The following is a 21,089-nucleotide window of genomic DNA, read 5'->3' as shown; positions in this document are numbered from 1 at the left end:
TCAGTCTTTCCATGCCAGGCAACATCCTGGTAAACCTCCTCTGCACCCTCTCCAGGGTCTCCACGTCCTTCTGGTAGTAAGGTGACCAGAACTGGACGCAGTACTCCAAATGCGGTCTAACCAACGTTCTGTACAACTGAAGCATTAGACAGCAGGTCTTATACTCTATACCCCTTCCTATAAAGGCTAGCATTCCATAAGCTTTCTTCACAACCTTCTCTACTTGTGTTGACACCTTCAGAGACTTGTGCACCTGCACTCCCAGGTCCCTCTGTATCTCTATACTCTTAATCGGTCTCCCTTTTATCACGTAACTGCTCCCTGCATTATTCCTTCCAAATTGCATCACCTCGCATTTATCAGGATTAAATTCCATCTGCCATCTATCTGCCCAATATACCAACCTATCTATATCCTGCTGTGTCACCTGACAGTCCTCCTCAGTATCTGCCAATCCTGCCATCTTGGTGTCATCTGCAAACTTGCTGATCACACCACATACGCCCTCTTCCAAGTTGTTTATATATACTATAAAGAGGAGAGGTCCCAGTACTGAGCCCTGTGGCACACCACTGGTGACTGACCTCCAGCCAGAAAAGGACCCTTCCACTACTACTCTCTGTCTCCTATTGCCCAGCCAGTTTTCGATCCACCTAGCTACCTGTCCTTGTATCCCATGTGCCTTAACCTTTTCTACCAGCCTACCGTGAGGGACTTTGTCAAACGCCTTACTGAAATCCATATAGATAACATCAACGGCTCGCCCATCGTCAACCGTTTTTGTCACCTCCTTGAAGAATTCTACCAGATTCGTAAGGCAAGACCTCCCCCGAACAAAGCCATGTTGCGTATCCCTAATCAGATCGCAACACTCCAAATGCTCATACATCCTATCCCTAAGAATTTTTCCAATAATTTTTCTACCACCGATGCCAAACTCACTGGTCTATAATTACCAGGGCTATCCCTACTACCCTTTTTCAACAGCGGTACCACATTAGCTACCCTCCAGTCCTCTGGGACCTCACCTGTGTCCAAAGAAGAGACGAAGATTTGCGTCAGAGGCCCAGCAATTTCATCTTTCACCTCCCTAAGCAGCCTGGGATAAATACCATCAGGCCCCGGAGCTTTATCCGTTTTCATGCTACCTAAAAACCTTAGCACTTCCTCCCTTGTAATGGATATTTCCTTCCACTGATCTACAGCTCCCTCCAAGACCTTACACGACACCAAACCCCTCTCCTTCGTGAATACCGATGCAAAGTATTCATTCAGGATCTCCCCCATTCCCTCAGACTTGATACATAGCTCCCCTCCTTTGTCCCTAAGAGGACCAATTTTCCCTCTAACCACTCTCTTGCTCCTAGTATAAGAGTAAAATGCTTTTGGATTTTCCTTAATTCTATCAGCCAAAGCCATTTCATGCCCTCTTTTCGCCCTTCTAACCCCCCTTCTTAGCTCCCTCCTACTCTCTCTATATTCCTCCAGCGCACTCTCCGTTCCCAGTTATTTCGACCTAACATATGCCTCCCTCTTCTTCCTAACCAAGTCTTCGATACCCCCGGTAATCCACGGCTCTCTAATCCTGCCTTTCCCATCCTTCCTCTTTGCGGGCACATGCCTTTCCTGCAACATTATCAGTTTGCCCTTGAAAGCCTCCCACTTACCAACCGTGGACTTGTCAGCTAACAACCCCTCCCAATCCGTGTCCTTCAGCTCCCTCCTAATCCGGTTATAGCTCACCTTCCCCCAGTTCAGCACCCTCCCCTTCAGACGGCACTCATCCCTTTCCATTTTCATCCTAGACGGACTTGTGGTCACTGTTAGCCACATGTTCGCCTACCGCAACCTCAACCACCTGCCCCGGCTCATTTCCCAACACTAAATCCAGTATAGCCCCCTCCTTAGTCGGGCTAGTTACGTACTGCTCCAGGGACCCTTCCAACACACATTTTACAAACTCCTCCCCATCCGTACCCCCAGCTCTAGGCACCTTCCAATCCACTCCAGGAAGATTAAAGTCACCCATTACAACCACCTTATTCTTTCTGCACCTATCTAAAATGCCTCTGCAAATACCTTCCTCCACTGACCTCGGGCTGTTGGGTGGCCTATGGTATACCCCTAGCATCGTAATCTCTCCCTTTTTATTCCTCAACTCCACCCACAGCGACTCAATCCCTAACTCCTCCATATTGTCCTCCCTCTGCACTGCTGTGATGTGCTCCTTTACTAACAACGCCACCCCACCACCTCTTTTCAACCCTCCCCTGTCACACCTAAAACACTTATACCCAGGAACATTCAGCTGCCAGTCCTGACCTTCACGTAACCACGTCTCCGTTACTGCCACCACATCTAACTTCCTCACAAACATCAAGGCCCTAAGCTCATCTGTCTTACCCGTTACACTCCTCGCATTGAAACAGACGCAGTCCAACCCACCAGGGCCACTCAGAACCTCCTTCTCCCTGATAGTTTTCCTTTCACCCAAACCTACCCTTTCACCCAACTCACTCCCGACCCCAATGTCTAATGAGCTATCAGTCACATCCCCACCCCCCTCCCTATTAGTTTAAACCCTGCTGAAACACTCCAGCTAACCTCCCTGCTAAGACATTTGTCCCTCTCCCATTCAAATTTTCCCCATCCCTCCTATACAGTTGCCCTTCTCTCACAAATACTTCCCAGTGGTCTACAAAAGTAAAGCCCTCTACCTTGCACCAATCCCTCAACCATGCATTCAGCTGCATGATCTCATTATTCCTAGCCCTGCTGGTACTAGGCAGCAGCCCAGAGAATGCCACCCTGGAGGTCCTGCTCTTCAGTTTGGACCCCAACTCCCTAAATTGCCTGCGTACATCTGCCCTATTCCGCCTTCCTACGTCCCTCTCCCCTGCGTGTATTATTACCTCTGCCTGGGTCCTCTCCCCTTTCAAAATTCCCTCTATCCTTTCCGTTATGTCCTGTACCATAGTCCAGCCATAGTGTTATGCTGTTTCTGATGTACTCTCCACCACCCTGCCAGGGCAGACCAGTTAAGTTTATTTATTAGTCACAAGTAGGCTTACATTCACACTGCAATGAAGTTACTGTGAAAATCCCCTAGTCACCACACTCCGGCACCTGTTCGGGCCAATGCACCTAATCAGCACACCTTTGGACTGTGGGAGGAAACTAGAGCGCCCAGTGGAAATCAATGCAGACACAGGAGAATGTGCCAAATCTGTTGGCTGCAGTGAGAATTTCAAGTTTTTGCTGCAACATGGTTGCTGCTGTGAGAAACTGCAAAGTCTGCCAACAAGGCGCATTCCAGGTGATGCAAAGCCTCTGCTGACATCATGAGATAAAGACACAACCATTAAGATCAGTCTTCCACTGAAAAGCCGGCGAGTGTTTTATATTTCAAAAACTTTTAATATTTTATAAATTTTTAAATGTTTGCAAACTCCACCTAGTGACTGCCATTGGTTTTCAATAGGAGATGTGTGTCCAGCATGGCCACAAGAACTTAAAATATTTAAAACAGAGAAAACAACTGTTTTCATAAAATAAATTCAGACCCCATCTCACAATAGTAGCGCACAAATCTATCTCCTTCTCCTAGTCTGGAACTGCATGAAAGATGTTCAGAATGATACAGCAGAAATTTCTTCTCTCCCACCTCACCCTAATTGTTTAAGAATGCATAGAGCAAGGATGTACAAAAACTAGGATATGTAATCCTTTTAAACCACGGTGTTTTCAGAATAATATTTCAGAATTAATTAGTAATCTTTCAATTTGAAGATAACTTGAGACTTCATAGTCCAAGTTGGATGTCAAGTAAGAATCGATCAAGTGACTATTCAGTCTGACATAATACAAGCTTTTCATATTGCACAACTATTTATATTAGAACATACATTGAACACGACAGCACAAACAGGCCCTTCGGCCCACAAGTTGTGCCAATCATATCCATACCTACCAGGCCATAGAACTATCTATAACTCTCAATCCCATTAAATCCCATGTACTCATCCAGAAGTCTTTTAAAAGACCCCAGCGAGTTCGCCTCTACCACCACCGATGGCAGCCGATTCCACTCACTCACCACCCTCTGAGTGAAAAACTTACCCCTGACATCTCCCCTCCTTGATAGTAATTTGTTGAATTGAACAAGGACTTTCCATAGTTATAGATTCAGTGCAACACTAACCAACAACCTCTTTTTCTAATTGAAATGGAAAATGGTTTAGAGAAATCAACTCTCTTGCCTTAGGATATCATTTCCACGTTAGTTACAATTGGTTTAACACTGAATATTAAACCTGTGAGCTTTAAGTACTCAAGCACACTATTCTTTCAGAACTTTGAGACTTATCTGTTTAAATCTAATCTCTATTTAATTTTTACTAATATGTTGCATATGAATGCTTTGTCCATGGTTTTTAATGTTTACAACTTTGTAATCATAATTATAGTTCACCATTAACATCAACAAGATAGTTTAATTTTTACAATTATTCAAATTTCATAATGTTTTATAATGATCCAACACAGAATATACATTTCCCCACCCACTTTGATTAAATATAATTTCTACATTAACATTTTGATCAAAGCCTGGTTTATTTCCTGATGTACAACATAATATTTAGGGTTATTATATGTTGCTACTATGCTACTCTGTGTACTCATTTCAGAGTTGAGGAGGAACTTCTTCACTCAAAGGGTGGTGAATCTCTGGAACTCTCTGCCCGTTGAAGTGGTGGAGGCTACTTAGCTAAATATATTTAAGTCACGGGTAGATAGGTTTTTGATAGACAAGGGAATTAAGGATTATGGGGAGAGAGTGTGAAAGTGGAACTGATCCACTTCAGATCAGCCATGATCTTATTGAATGGCGGGACAGGCTCGAAGGGCTAGATGGCCTACTCCTGCTCCTATTTCTTATGTTCTTATGTTCTCATTTATCTCATTCAGAGCTAGACACTCTTATTTTCAATGAAAATTAGAGATGGCCTCTTCGTCTCTTCAGCTGTGACCAAAATGTAAATGAAATGATGATGAAATTATCTAATAAAATTAAACTAGTTGACAACCACGTATGGTAATACTTTTGTGTTACATAAGGCAAGTGTTACATCATCCATCTTACTTTTGGAATGATTCATTGTAAGTTGTGTTGCCTAACACATGTTAGCATATTGCTTGCATGAGATAAAATTGTTTTTATTTTAACAAATTGATTATGGCCTTTAACCATGATGAAAGAAAGGAGTGAAAAAACATTTATAAAAGTTGTTTAAAAAATATCCTGTCTTTTGTCCATAAGACACCTTGTTACCCTTACCAGTGACAGTCATGCACAGTGGATCCTTTCTCCAGAAAGACTCAGCACCTGTTATTTCAGCTCTAAATAAAATGGGCAATTAGCCCAAAAAAATCACTTGCTTTGCAGAACAGCTTGGCTGAACCACCAACAGGGAACTGCCCTGGAGTGCATTATCTTGCGTTGCAAATTGTGTTTTTTGGCACAAATCTGTAAATGTGTGTACATCAGAAGTTGCAGTGCCATTGAGACCTTCCATAATGGCAAAGGTCTTGGTGTTTAGCACTTTTGGGAGCATAGATTCAGGATCAATGGGATAAATGACCTTACAATCTATTTTTGGTCATGTTGGACCCTTAGAGGATGAGAGGGGGGACTTAGTGGTAGGGGATGGGAAAATGGCTGAGGTCTTGAATAACTTTTTTGTTTCGGTCTTCACGGAGGAGGACGTGAATAATTTGCCGGGTGTTAGCGATGGAAAGGTGGTAGGACTGGAGGGTCTCAATGACATTGTTGTTACTGGAGAGGTGGTGTTCGACAGACTGGAGGGAACTGATTGTGGACAAGTCCCCAGGACCGGATGGAATGCATCTGAGGGTTCTGAAAGAAATGGCGGAGGTGATAGTGGATGCCTTGGTGGTTATTTTCCAGACGTCGCTGGATTCCGGGGAAGTGCCGGAAGATTGGAAAGCGGCTAATGTTACGCCGTTGTTTAAGATGGGTGCCAGGCAAAAGGCGGGGAATTATAGGCCGGTTAGTTTAACGTCTGTTGTAGGTAAAATGTTAGAATCCGTCATCAAGGAGGAAATAGCGAGGCATCTTGAGGGGAATTGCTTTATAGAACAGACACAGCACGGTTTCGTTAAGGGGAAGTCGTGTCTGACAAATTTATTGGAGTTCTATGAGGATGTGTCTAGGGCAGTGGATAGAGGAGAGCCGGTGGATGTGGTCTTTCTTGATTTTCAGAAGGCGTTTGACAAGGTACCTCACAAGAGGTTATTGCAGAAGGTAAGGGGGCATGGAGTTGGGGGTAGGGTGTTAATGTGGATAGAGGATTGGTTGTCAAATAGGAGGCAGAGAGTGGAGGTTAATGGGTGCTATTCGGATTGGCGGTTGGTGACTAGTGGAGTGCCCCAGGGGTCGGTGCTGGGGCCTCAGCTATTTACTATTTATATAGATGATCTGGAGGAGGGAACCGAGTGTATGGTGTCGAAATTTGCTGATGACACCAAGATTGGTGGAACGGCAAATTGCGCGGAGGGTATGGAGAGTCTGCAGAAGGATCTAGATAGTCTGGGCGAATGGGCCAGGAAATGGCAAATGTTGGCAAGTGCGAGGTGGTCCACTTTGGTAGGAATAATGGTAGGAAGGACTATTTCTTACGTGGCGAAAAACTGCAGCAGGCGACGGTGCAGAGGGACCTCAGGGTCCTTGTGCATGAATCGCAAAAACCCAGCCTGCAGGTGCAGCAGGTGGTCAGGAAGGCTAATGGGATGCTGGCCTTCATAGCAAGGGGGATTGAATATAAAAGTAGGGAGGTCTTGCTGCGGCTGTATAGGGCATTGGTGAGGCCGCAGCTGGAGTACTGTGTGCAGTTTTGGTCGCCGTACTTACGCAAGGATATTTTGGCCTTGGAGGGAGTGCAGAGGAGGTTTACTAGGCTGATACCGGAGTTGAGGGGGTTGAGCTATGAGGAGAGGCTGAATAAACTAGGCTTGTACTCGTTAGAGTTTAGAAGAATGAGGGGAGATCTCATTGAGACGTATAAGATGATGAATGGGATGGATAGGATAGAGGTGGAGAGACTCTTCCCGCTCAGAAAGGACAGTAGGACCAGGGGGCACAGCCTCAAGATAAAGGGGGGGCGGTTTAGAACGGAGTGGAGGAGGAACTTCTTCACTCAAAGGGTGGTGAATCTCTGGAATTCTCTGCCCGTTGAAGTGGTGGAGGCTGCCTCGCTAAATATTTTTAAGACGCGGGTTGATGGGTTTTTGATAAGCGAGGGGATTAAGGGTTATGGGGAGAGAGCGGGAATGTGGAACTGAGCCACGACGGATCAGCCATGATCTTATTGAATGGCGGGGCAGGCTCGAAGGGCTAGATGGCCTACTCCTGCTCCTATTTCTTATGTTCTTATGTTCTTATTGGTTGGTCAACAGAAATATTTTGCTCATCAGTTGATATCTTTAGATCTTTCACTTCTATGGTTCAGTTGGTAGCACTCTCACCTTAATCATGTGGTCCAAATTTAAGTCCCACTCCAGAACATGAACACAAACATCAAGGCTGCCACTACGTTGCAGTACTGAGGGAGTGCTTCTCTGTCAGAGGCGTACTCTTTAGGATGAGAAGTTAAGTCGCAGCCCTGACTGCTTTTGCAGGTGGACATAAAGATCACATGGTACTATTTCAAAGAGCAGGAAGATTACTTCTGGCATCCTGGCTAATCTTTATCCCTCAATCAACTTCACAAAAGCAAATTATTTAGCCATTATCTCAGTGTGTGTGTGAACTTGCAGTGTACAACATGGCAGCCTCATTTCCTACAAGTAAATACACTTCAAAAGTATTTAATTGGCTGCAAAGAGCTCCGAGATGACCAGTAACTATAAAAATGCATGGCTTTTTTTTTTCAAGCTGAGGGTGTAGACTCATGTCAGCTTTGATTAATCATTAGCTTTGTCTTTTATATTCCATACCTCTTCAAAGTGGAGATGGATAAGTGTTTGATAGATTGAGGAATAGAGGGCTATGGGGAAATGGCACAGAAAAGGAATAGAGGCCAGCATAGATCAGCCATGATTGTATTGAATGGTGGGGCAGGTTTGAAGGATCTGATGACCTACTCTTGATTCTATTTCTTGTGTTCTTGAGCCATAACAATGTTGCTTGGAACTATTTACTGTTGCTGGGTTAATGTCCTGGAACACCCTTCCTAATAATACTGCGCGGGTACCTATACCACATGGCCTGCAGTAGTTCAAGAAGATGGTTCACCACCACCTTAAGGGCAATTAGTGATAGCCTATAAATGCTGGCCTAACCAACAGTACACACCCTGTGAAAGAAGTAAAAAAAGATGCTGACTGTAATGTCATATGAACATCCAGCTCCAAATCTTTCTGCCCTTCCACTGCACTGAGCCTCCTTTGGCTAACAGTCCAATTTCTCTTATAAAAAATAAGAAACTGTAACTTTCAACGTTCCAAAGAATCCCCACAGCGAGAAGGAGGCCATTTGGCCCTTACAGTCTGCATCGACCACAATCCCACCCAGACCTTATTCTTGTAACCCTTCATATTTACAATATTGATCCCCTGACACTAGAGTTAATTTAGCATGGCCAATCAACCTAACCCACACATCTTTGGACTTCTAAATTGTGTGATCATGCTCCTTTAAGTTATCAAGCATGCATGGCTAATTCAGGCATGATGGAGCTCCATTTCCATTACATGCTGTTCTGAAATAATTTCACATTATTTTGGCAAATTACCACAATGTTTTAACCAATCAGCACACTCTTCTCATGCAATTGTTCCCTTTGAGATTTAGAACAAAGAACTAAGAACAACTACTGCACAGGAGCAGGCCATGCAGCCCTCCAAACCAGCATTGACCATGCTGCCTGACTGAACTAAAACCTACCCTTCAGGGGACCATATCCCTTTATTCCCATTCTATTCATGCATTTGTTCAGACGCCCCTTAAAACTTGCTATTGTATCTGCTTCCACTACCTCCCCCGGCAGCGAGTTCCAGTGGCTCGCAGCACTGTGTATAAAAAACCTGTCTTGTACATCTCCTTTAAACTTGTCCCTCGCATCTTAAACCTATGCCCCTGGTAATTGACACTTCCACCCTGAGAAAAAGCTTCTGAATATCAACTCTGGTCATGCCCCTCATAATCTTGTAGACTTCTATCAGGTTGCCCCTCAACCTCTTGTTATTACAGTGAGAACAAACAAGTTTCTTTGACCTCTCCTCGTAGCTAATACCCTCCATATCAGGCAACATCCTGGTAAATCTTTTCTGTACCCTCTCCAAAACTTCAACATCTTTCTGGTGGTGTGGCGACCAGAATTGAACCATATTCCAAGTGTGGCCTAACTGAGGTTCAATAAAGCTGCACCATGACTTGCCGATTTTTAAATCAATGCCCCGATGAAGGCAAGCTTGTCGTATGCCTTCTTGACTACCTTTTCCACCTGCGTTGCCACTTTCTGTGACCTGTGTACCTATACATCCAGATCCCTTTGCCTATTAATAATCTTAAGGGTTCTGCTATTTACTGTATATTTCCTATCTATATTACTGCAAAATGCATTACCTCACATTTGTCTGGATTAAACTCCATCTGCCATCTCTGTCAAATCTTGCGATTGTGTCCTGATGAATGCATAATGAAAAGCTAACATTTTTTTCCCCCAATAATACTCAAGTTTTACTCTACCAAGTGATTAGTTATAATGTTTGGTATAAAAGAGAATTAAAGACTGTACATCTTTCATTTCAGCACCTGATTTGTACATTTCCAATTGTAGAAGAAAATGTACGAAAAGCTATGGGAGAAAATCTTTATGACTTGTACATGGTAATTCTTTAATCATTTTAATTATAGTAAGATAGAACAACAAATGGAACTGCATTTTTCAAGTTTCGTTTTGAACGTTTTAGAATTATTCTTTTCTAAAATATATAAAATATAAAAGTATATTGCAATTTGGCACAGTGGTTAGCACTGCTGCCTCATAACGCCAGGGACCAGGGTTCAATTCTTGCCTTGGGTGACTGTCTGGAGTTTGCACATTCTCCCTGTGGGTTTCCTCCGGGTGCTGTGGTTTCCTCCCACAATTCAAAAGTTGTGTTGGTTAGGTGCATCGGCTATGCTAAATTCTCCCTCCATACTCAAACAGGAATGTGGCGACGAGGGCATTTTCACAGTAACTTCATTGCTGTGTATGTGAGCCTACTTGTGACACTAGTAAATAAACTTTTAAACTTTAAAACAATTCAGTACACTGATTTATGGTTCTATATAAAAAGTATAATATTGAAATAATTTGTAATTAATGTCCTGTTGGAGTATATGCATGATCTTTGGGTAAGTAGTTACTTACTTCTGATTGTGTGCCTTTTATCATTTTTCCTCATTTAAAAATGTTTGTTTAGCACCCTTAATACCATGGAGTTTTCAACTGTTGCAATACTGTCCCAGAGAAGATCCTACATTTAATCTGGTTTTTGTTAAAGTAGCTAATCTCAACTGTGGTCTTAGAATGGGAAGCGAAAATAATCCTCAGGTCTCTTGACTCAGGCTCAATTGATTTCCAGTGCCCTTTGCTGGAATGTGTGTGAAAATATTGGTCAAATTGGTATCAGACTTAGGTGCTTTTGATACTAGCAGGAAATTTTAAAAAATATGGTGGCTTTACTTCCAATCAGTAGGCTTGAATCCTAACATCCATCTGTCTTCATTTGTTTATTCTGTTCTTGTGTCATGTGACAAAACAACATTTGGTGAGGACCAATTGCCCATCACAGTGGTGAGTTGATTTGATTTATAATTATTGTCACATATTGGTACACAGTGAAAAATATTGTCGCTTGTGCTATACAGACAAAACATGCTGTTCATAGAGAAGGGAGAGAGAGTGCAGAACGTAGTGTTACAGTCATAGCTAAGATGTAGAGAAAGATCAACTTAATGTGAGGTAGAATCATAGAAAATCATTGAAACCCTACAGTGCAGAAAGAGGCCATTTGGCGCATAGAGTCTGCACCGACCACAATCCCACCCATTCCCTACCCTCATCCCTACATATTTACCCGCTAATCCCTCTAACCTGCACATCTCAGACACTAAGGGGCAATTTTCGAATGGCCAATCAACCTAACACACGCATCTTTGGACTGTGGGAGGAAACCGGAGCACCCGGAGGAAACCCATGTAGACATGAGGAGAATGTGCAAACTCCACATACACAGTGACCCAAGCCAGGAATCGAACCCAGGTTCCTGGAACGGTGAAGCAGCAGTGCTAACCGCAATGTTAACCACTGTGCTACCGTGCCACCCTAGTTCCATTCGAAAATCTGACAGCAGCAGGGAAGATGCTGTTCTTGAGTCGGTTGGTATGTGACCTCAGATTTTAGCATCTTTTTCCCGATGAAAGAAGGTGGAAGAGAGTATACCCAGGGTCCGTGGGATCCTTGATTATGCTGGCTGCTTTTCTGATGCAGCAGGAAGTGTAGACAGTGTCAGTCGATAGGAGACTGGTTTGTGTGATGGACTGGGTTTTGTCCACAACTCTATGTATTTCTTGTGGTCAAGGTAAGAGCAGGAGCCATACCAAGCTGTGATACAACCAGCAAAGATACTTTTCCTTGATGCATCTGTAAAAGCTGGTGAGATCGTAGCCGACAAGCTTGATTTCCTTAACCTCCTGAGAAAGTAGACCAAGACCACAAGAAACTACAAAAGGTCGTGAATGTAGCCCAATCCATCACACAAACCAGCCTCCCATCCATTGACAAGATCTACACTTCTTGCTGCCTCGGAAAAGCAACCAGCATAATTTAAGGACCCTACGCACCCCGAACATTCTCTCTTCCACCTTCTTCCATTGGGAAAAAGATACAAAAGTCAGAGGTCATGTACCAACTGACTCAAGAGCAGCTTCTTCCCTGCTACCTTCAGACTTTTGATTGGACCTACCTTGTACTAAGTTGATATTTCTCTATATCCTAGCTATGATCGTAACACTACATTCTGCACTCTCTCCTTTCCTTCTCTATAGCATGTAGGAAACAATATCTTTCACTGTATACTAATGCACATGACAATAATAAATCAAATCAAAATCAAAACTAGAGGCATTAATGGGTTTTCTTAACCATAGCGTCAATGTGGAGGGACCAAGACAGGTGGTTGGTGATCTAGACACCTAGAAATTTGAAGATCTCGATGATTTTCATTTTATCCCTGTTGATGTAGACAGGGATATGTCTTCCACTATGCTTCCTGAAAGTGATGAATATCTCCTTAGTTTTACTGACACTGAAGGAGAGATTATCATTGCACCAACTTACCAGACTCTCTTTCCTGTATTCTGACTCATCATTGTTTACCAAAACTGATTTGCAACAACTCTGGAGTCATACATACTAGATTTTATACCAGTTGCTCAAAATATCCAATAACTTTATCTTTGAACTAAAAATACAGTTTACATTTTTATGCTGCAGATGAAAACACAGAAAACCACCTTTACAGGTCGGGGAAAATAAGCAGTTGTGAGGAAAAAAATGTGATGTTGTCTTGAACCTGTGTATGTATCTTTTAAACCAACACAGGTGAATCCAGAGAGTTTGTATTTGAATATGGACGTGGTTCAAGCTGCTGTTTTGAGTAGCAACAAAATCAATATTCCAGGAAGTAAGTCAGAGTTAATACTATGTCCTCAGCAAAAATACACATTTTACCAGTTAATAGATTACATTAATAACTGGTTTATGTTTTATCCCAACAGTTAAAGTACCAGAATGAATCACAAACTCAGTTCTCGCATTACAGGATGGAGCTCTTTTTAAACAAATGAAAATGAAAAAGATCAATACAATGCTTTTATGAGTTAATTATATATTTGAATAGACTTCAGGTAGCCAGAACAAAATGGTGTTTTAACTAGCATAATGTCTCTCCCATTCTATCTTAAAACAGTGGAAATTCATTGTAACCATTAATGATGGATTATGCTTATAGATACCATGTTACTAGATCTGCACACTAACAGAATGACCAAGTTCAAAATCTTTTAATTACTTGATGTGTAACTGTTGGTAAATATTGTAAGAAAATATTGCATTCTTGCTGTTTTTTTAAAAAAAACTATGGGTAACGGTTTCTTTGTGGAAAATGGTGAGCTGAGGATTCTAATTGTGTGTACCAGTGTAGGTTTTGTAGGAAGGCAAATAAGATTTGAACAAGCTTGTGCCAACAGCGGCTTGTGATATTGTTGCAGAGCCAAGAGCACTCCTGATCCTTGTGGCTCCACATGAACATAACTTACCTTTCTGCCATTGGCCTTCAGCAGTCCTTTTCAGTTCTACCAAAAGGTTCAAAGTCATGTAAATTCAAGGTGAATATTAGATGTATTAAATTAGTTTAAAAGCAGAAAACAATGTGCTTGATTTATGCCAGTGGAGCAAACTACCAATTTGAGAGATCAGAATTGGAATTAAGATTGTTCCTAAATTTCAGCAGTGACATGGAATCACTGATGTAACTTGGATGTTTGTAGCATTCATTTGTAGGTTCAACTTCCATTCCTGGAACCTGAACACAATATCTTGGCTCACTCACTACATAAGAACATAAGGAATAGGAGCAGGAGTAGGCCATCTAGCCCTTTGAGCCTGCCCCGCCATTCAATAAGATCATGGCTGATCTGTCGTGGCTCAGTTCCACATTCCCGCCCTCTCCCCGTAACCCTTAATCCCCTCACTTATCAAAAACCCATCAACCTGCGTCTTAAAAATATTTATCACCCTTTGAGTGATGAATCTCTGGAATTCTCTGCCTGTTGAAGTGGTGGAGGCTGCCTCGCTAAATATTTTTAAGACGCGGGTTGATGGGTTTTTGATAAGCGAGGGGCTTAAGGGTTATGGGGAGAGGGCGGGAATGTGGAACTGAGCCACGACAGATCAGCCATGATCTTACTGAATGGCGGGGCAGGCTCGAAGGGCTAGATGGCCTACTCCTGCTCCTATTTCTTATGTTCTTATGTAGTGAGTGAGTCAAGATATTGTGTTCAGGTTCCAGGAATGGAAGTTGAACCTACAAATGAATGCTACAAACATCCAAGTTACATCAGTGATTCCATGTCACTAACGCAGTATAGTCAGAGATGCCCTCTTTTGGATAAGAATTAAACTAACGCCCATCTGTCTTATCAGATGGACATTTAAAATAAAATCCCTGGAGACTACTTCGAAGAAAAGCAAGAAGCTGATTTGGCAGCTTCAACTTGAGTGTGAATCTTTAATCTCACTTTAAAGGCAGGCAGGTTTTGCTCACATCACGTGGGAGTACAGAGTGAGACTACAGGTCCTGAGTTAATTTGTATTTGACTTTAACACTTTGCTGGCAGTTGAAGATGGACGTTCTTATTCTCAGAAATCTGAGCTTTTGATTCTCTGCACACATCTTTAGTCAAATGGTACTTTTCCCAGGATTACAGAAAGATTTTTGACATTGTTAATTTTATAAAACTGGCCTCCCATGCAGTGAGGTCATTTCCTATTCTGAAATCAACATTATTAATAGGCAACTCAGACAGTAACAGATCCATTTATTAAAGCACAGTTTAAATGCACTCTACAAAATTAAACAGTTAAATAATTTAAATATGTATCCTGTATCAATACTCTTATTTAGCACATTTTCTGGAGAGAAATTCACAATTTGAGTTTTGAGTCAAATCTGTACCTCTGAGGATAATAATCTTTGGGTGATTAAGACAGAAATTTAGTCACTTCACCCTCAAATATAAAATTTCCATAATTTTTGCCCTGATTTATACCCACTATAAATTAGATGGTATCAATTTGTCACCAGCTCCACCAACTGGTACAACTCTGGAGAAACACAAGATACAGTCCCCAAAACTATTGCCATTAGTCTCAACTTCCAGTTGTCTGCTTTTACATGTCTTTTCTAATGACCATAAAATGCTGGTCTTCTTGAATCATTCCTTTCCTCGGTTTCTTTCACAACCTTGAGAAGCATCTATCTTTACATTTCTGCTACTCCCTCCTCATTGTAATTACTTTTCTGTTCACTTTCAACTTACTAATCTTTCCAGCTTCTCCAGCTTTGCAAACAGTGGTTTGCAAATAATGGTTTGCTGCACCTTATGTGCTTGTGGGATATGTTATAGCTTCCTACTTTATATTAGAAATTTTACTGTCTTCTAAGTGGAAAAGAATACAGTTTTTAAAATTCCTCCATTAAGAATATTTCTCTAAGGTTTCAGTATCTTGCTCCAACTTCATTACCCTATACCATCTATCAAACACCAGGCGCATGATCTTACTGGTACGCCACGCCTGTCAATCAGCATGGTGAGCCACGAATATAACGTACAAGAGGAAAAATACGATTCATGGTTTGCTATCCTCTTGGCCCTGTTTTGTTGATGAGAATATCATCGTGCCCAGAAAGGCACAAAGCCTATTAACATAAATTTAAAAGGATTTACCTGGTTTGGCTTGCTGCTTCAGCCCTCACAGTGCTTCCCAACGCCCCTGCTGAGATGATGTCATTCCAGTGAGAATCACTTCTGCTCTGCAGTAGCGGAGACCAGGCACCACGGCCATGCAGAGGGGAAGATCAGATGCCACTGAAGCCTTTAGGTGGCCATGTTGAAGGCCATGGTGCACAGTGCCCATCAGGCAGTGCCCGGTGGAGTAAATGTGTGCCAGGGCAATGTCAAGGGGATGTGGCCCAGTGGTGGTGGCTTAGTGATAGGGGAGGGGGTCATGTTGTGGCTGTGCCAGGGGAGTCATTGGGAGGGCCCAGATGCTGCAGCCTGTGTTGGTGTGGGTGAGTGACAATGCTGCTGATGATTTGATAGAGGGTGGGGGGCTGTTTGGGAGGTGGTCTCTCAATTCAGTAGGAGATTGGGGCACTTTGTGCAATGGTGCTCAAGTACATAACACCGCCTCTGCCCCACCACCTGTGCAAAGCTTCCAGCTGTCAGAAAAACAGATTGCCAACAGTGCTGAACTTGCCCTAAAGAGCTCTGTGGAACATTCTCATTTTCACACTTTTATGACACAAAAATTCCACCACATTTCTTTTTCTCCAGCAAATTCCACAAAGATCTGATTTTGTCTCTTCAAGTTTCTATATTTTAGTCTATAAATTTCTGGAACCAGCTCATAAACACCAAGTACAGTGGTCTTAATTGTTGTCATGATCTGTAGACTGCCCATTTCAAAGAGTTGAATACGAATGCTTTCCCTAACAAAACACCTTGTAATACAATTGCCTAAATTTCTTGTGGCCATCGTAACTTTGTAGCAATTCTCTTATACAAACAACTTCCTGAATTTAGACGCTAGGCAAACATTCCTTGCCAAATTGAAACCATGGCAGCGATTCTCCCATCCCGACCTACAACTTTTCTGGCAGGTTGGGGTGGGAGATGTGCGTCGCCAGCCTTGTTCTGGGATTTGCGCACACGCCAGGAATGCATGCGCAGCTACCAGAGTTGGAGAACAGTTGGAGTCCAGAGCATGCTGGAAACCGGCAGGAAGGCAGGTAAGTAACTTGAATATGTTTTGGATGTCTTTTAAATGTAATTATCAGTCTCAATTGAATCTCTCACCCCGCCAGGAATACTTCATTCCGGCAGGGTTTACAGTAGCTCCCCATGTTCGGGGAACTAGTGGGAGACCCTGCAGGAATGAAGGGAGGAGCAACTGGGGCTCCCAGGGGTTAGGTGGCGGGGGTCTGGTGCCCCCTGGACATAGGCACCCATGATGTGGAGATGCTGGTGTTGGACTGGGGTAAGCACAGTAAAAAGTCTCACAACACCAGTTTAAAGTCCAATAGGTTTATTTGGCAGCACTAGCTTTCGCAGTCTCAGGTTCCTTCATCAGGTGTGTGTTTGGACACCCTGGCAGTGCCAGCCTGTACCTCCTGCCACTGCCCAGGGGCACCTTGCTACTGTCCTGCAGGCATTGGGCAAGGGATGGGGCCTATTGTGGGTGGGGCCTGGGGTGATCAGTGAGGGTGGGGGCATCCACACTGCATTGGGATCAGTCTGGGATGGAGGGAGGGCAGTGATTGGGATGGGTGGTCTGCATGGGGGGACTGCCTTCTGGGGTAGTAAGGGGGGATCTGTTGGGGTGAGGGGGGAAATCGTCACTGCTGGGCAGGGTAGCCTGGACATCAGGGTGCTCTAGGGTGGATGCGGGTCAAGGCTGGCCTGGGAATTGTTGTGGGGGCCGCGGTCAGGCCATGGGGGGGCCGGGGGGGTGAGTTGGAGGGGCAGCACTGCGGGGGGGATCCTGGGCTGGCCAGCGATTGATCTGGCCAGCAAATGGGGAAACTGACAGCGTATGCGCAGAGTTCCAGAGCTGTCAGACTCTAGCATGAATAGGCCCTGCTGGCCCTGAGGTTTTAGTGAGATTCGCGATTGAAACCTCTGCAGTGCACAGAGTGGGCAGATTTGAGTGAGAAATTGAACTGACAAAACAGTCAGGATCTAGAAGAACTTTCCCACCAATTCAGCGCTTTTGGGAGAATCGCTTCCCATAAGTTAAATCCTAATCATCTTCAAATCTGCCTGTTCAAATCTGTCCACATGATCAAAGCCTTTTCCTATCCAATTAAAATTTCCTGGCTTCCCTTTCTCTTTGCAATGCTCAATCTTTTTCTTTTTCCTCTCTTTCCAGTTCAAGTTTTTTCATTTATTTTTCCATTTCAAGCTGTTTCATTTGCAACTGAATTGTAGACAACTCAAAATGCATTTTATTTGTATTTTCTTTCTCAAGGTTGAATTGGGCCAATACCTCAGTTATCTTCAATTTTGTAGCAATTATCCTATTTCCAACTTTTTTGCCAGTGCTTTTAAATTAACCTTTGTTAACTGTTGCAAGGCACTCAAAGACAGCTTCAGCAATAGTGAGAGCCATTTTTAACTTTTCAATGAATAAACAAGTCAGTGAAATTCTATTTGTTTAAACTTTAGCAAATCCCAACACATCCACTTATGATGCATTCAAAATCCCGCAAAGAACCCCCAGTTTTGTTTCAATCTCCATTAACTGATAACCTTTTAGAAAGAAATTCAAACTTCAAGTTAATAGCTGAAAGAATGAAACATCAAAATTTCATATTTTAATACTTAAACTGTCACATGACTAAATGTACTAGGCTATTTACTATATTTTTGTAGGCAGATTATACTTCTAGATGAAAGGGAGAAATATATTCCTGTTTTATACATATCACACATCACACTCTCCATAGAATTTTTTAGCAAACAGTCCACAGTTGCTTCCAACTTCCAATGGGTCCCCATTTCTCCATTTTGGCGATTAGTAATTTTGAGTGGCTAATCACCACCACCAGGAGTAAAGCCTGTTCTGATGATCTTTTATTTCACAGCCACATTTCTTGAAATCTTCAGAAGGTTACAGATGTGTCTCTTCAACTAGACACCATTTCCTTCCTACATCTGGCTGTGGTAGCTTGCAAAGCCATGCAGCCTCTTCCCTCTGAAGACTACATAAAACTGCTGTTTGTGGCATTTATTTATTTGTAGGGAAACCTGTAATCCAACTCAAAAATGGTTTACTTTGCCTTTCCTCATGAAACTGAAACATATTAATCTGACATCCTGCTTGAAATGCTAAATAGCTTTCTTTGATCCCAGCAAATGGATAGTTCACAACATAACAGGGTATAACCCAATACCAACACCATTTTTTCTGAGACTTTGGGAGACTCAGCATCTGCCCATCATCAAATGAGAGTGCTTTAATTTTGACTCTAAGTACAAATACCTCATACCTTCTCAGTAAAATGATTTAAGCCTTCCTTTGACCTCTAATAACCAAACTTACTGTCAGGCAGACTGATGAACAGGTTTCATGATGCCTAAATTTAAAATAATATAATCCCAAAACATGATCCCTTTATTTACCCTAAATTTAAAATAATATAATTTTAACAAAAGCATGAAGCAGAGCATATTTCTAAAGTTATAAGCACAAGTCCAAGGATAAAAAATAGCACCCAGTAAATTAAAGATTTGTTAAATATAAAAGGACTGCTCCACCATCAGTAAGAAATTGGGATAATGTGTAGAGCCATTTGTGAGAAGTCTCTTTGAACTGATAGAACAACTAGAGGAAAATTGAGTAAATTCATCAACAGTATTTTTACTAAAGGTCAGCACATAAACTTCAAATAAAGTCAGGACAGATGATTGATAAACAAATCCAAACTTAGAGTTAGTAAACTAATCAGGTCAGAAACTAACTAGAGTTAGAGAAGATTATTGTGCACAAAAAGTTTAGACATGAAGCTGTAAAAAGGAACCAATCTCAGGACAGATATTGACCGAGCCAGAAAGCACTTTTGTCAGCTTGCATAGTGTGTAATTATAAATATGGTCAAAGGAATTTTAAATCAGTAAATTTAGGGACATTTTGAAATAATATGTTGCTCCAATGTTGAAGCAATGATAAATGGAGCAAGAAAAGTTGTGTGATTTATGTGGCTATCAACATCGATCTATCCAGCTGGCCAAATGGTAAGGCAAAATTTCAATGTTGGCACAAGTACAAAAATCACATTATGGCAATAAATTGTGCAAATAATTGCCAGAGGCAAGTTACAACTGGATTGTTTTGTTATTTAACCCTTTATGATGTGGAGATGCTGGTGTTGGACTGGGGTAAACACAGTAAGAAGTCTCACAACACCAGATTAAAGTCCAACAGGTTTATTTGGTAGTGAATGCCACTAGCTTTCAAGGTTTGCCCCTTTGTCAGGTGAGTGGGAATTCTGATCACAAACACAGCCTATGAAGGTATAGTTTACAGAAAACTAATTAGAATGCGAGTCTTTACAGCTAATCAAGTCTTAAAGGTGCAGACAATGTGAGTGGAGACAGCATTAAGCATAGGTTAAAGAGGTGTGTATTGTCTCCAGACAGGACAGTAAGTGAGATGTTGTAACCCCAGGCAAGTCATGGGGGTTACAGATAGTGTGACATGAACCCAAGATCCTGGATGGGGCTGTCCTCATGTGTGTGGAACTTGGCTATCAGTTTCTGCTCAGCAGCTCTGCACTGTTGTATGTCATGAAGGCTGCCTTGGAGAACCTGAAGATCAGAGGCCTTTCGCAGAGTTGCTGAGTAGAAACTGATAGCCAAGTTCCACACACGAGGATGGCCTTGACCGGATCTTCGGTTCACATCACACTATCTGTAACCCCCCATGACTTGCCTGGGCTTGCAATATCTCACTTACTGTCCTATCTGGAGACGATACACATCTCTTTAACCTATGCTTAATGCTATCTCCACTCACATGGTGTCTTTAAGACCTGATTAGCTGCAAAGACTTGCATTCTAATCAGTATTCTGTAAACTGTGTGTACCTTTATATGCTCTTTTTTTTGATCAGAACTCCCACTCACCTGAAATGGGCAAACCCTGAAAGCTAGTGGCATTTACTCCCAAATAAACCTGTTGGACTTTAACCTGGTGTTGTGAGACTTCTTACTGTGTTTAACACTTTACACAGCAGCCATAATAAGCTCAGGCTTCATTCTTACGTTAAAATCTCCTACGTTTCGTGTCCATTGTTGTGTTTTTTTCAGACAGGCTTAATGAATCTCTTTGAGAAAGTTTTCCTGTGCTGAAGGGGCTGTATAAAAAGTGCCTGGAGCTGCTGCGGTGAACAATCCATCGCACTGGAAAACCCAGGCCGTTCCTAACAGCACAGTCACTCGCACCCTTCAACCCAAACGGCAAAGCCTTTGCCAGACATCCCGCCAGCAAGCGCACCAGTCAGCGCATGCGGAAGAGCTGGGCACATGACTCCTTTCACATTTCCTCTCCCGGGGAGGGAGCACAATGTATCATGGGAAAGGTAGTTCTCCTTTATCAAGCCCAGCGTCCGGCAAAATGGCGAACTACATCCCCCAGAATGCCCAGCAGCTTTTAGGCGCATGCGTTTCCCTTGCAGCAA

General features: G+C 42.6%; 1 protein-coding gene across 1 annotated transcript in view; it reads left to right on the top strand.

Annotated features, from left to right (window-relative positions):
- armh1 (armadillo like helical domain containing 1) overlaps positions 1–13,138 on the top strand; it is a 44,701-nt gene extending 31,563 nt beyond the window's left edge. The window contains exons 10-12 of the mRNA XM_080196556.1: positions 9,833–9,910; positions 12,672–12,753; positions 12,848–13,138. Coding sequence (XP_080052682.1) covers positions 9,833–9,910; positions 12,672–12,753; positions 12,848–12,864 — 177 coding nt within the window. The 3' untranslated portion in view covers positions 12,865–13,138. The remainder of the gene's footprint in view (positions 1–9,832; positions 9,911–12,671; positions 12,754–12,847) is intronic.
- The last annotated feature ends 7,951 nt before the right edge of the window (positions 13,139–21,089 follow it).

Source organism: Carcharhinus amblyrhynchos, chromosome 9 (assembly GCF_965287045.1).
Source record: "Carcharhinus amblyrhynchos chromosome 9, sCarAmb.v2.hapA, whole genome shotgun sequence".
NCBI classification, from domain to species: domain Eukaryota; kingdom Metazoa; phylum Chordata; class Chondrichthyes; order Carcharhiniformes; family Carcharhinidae; genus Carcharhinus; species Carcharhinus amblyrhynchos.
Note: the sequence above shows the minus strand (reverse complement) of the source record. Positions and strands in the feature narration are given on the sequence as shown.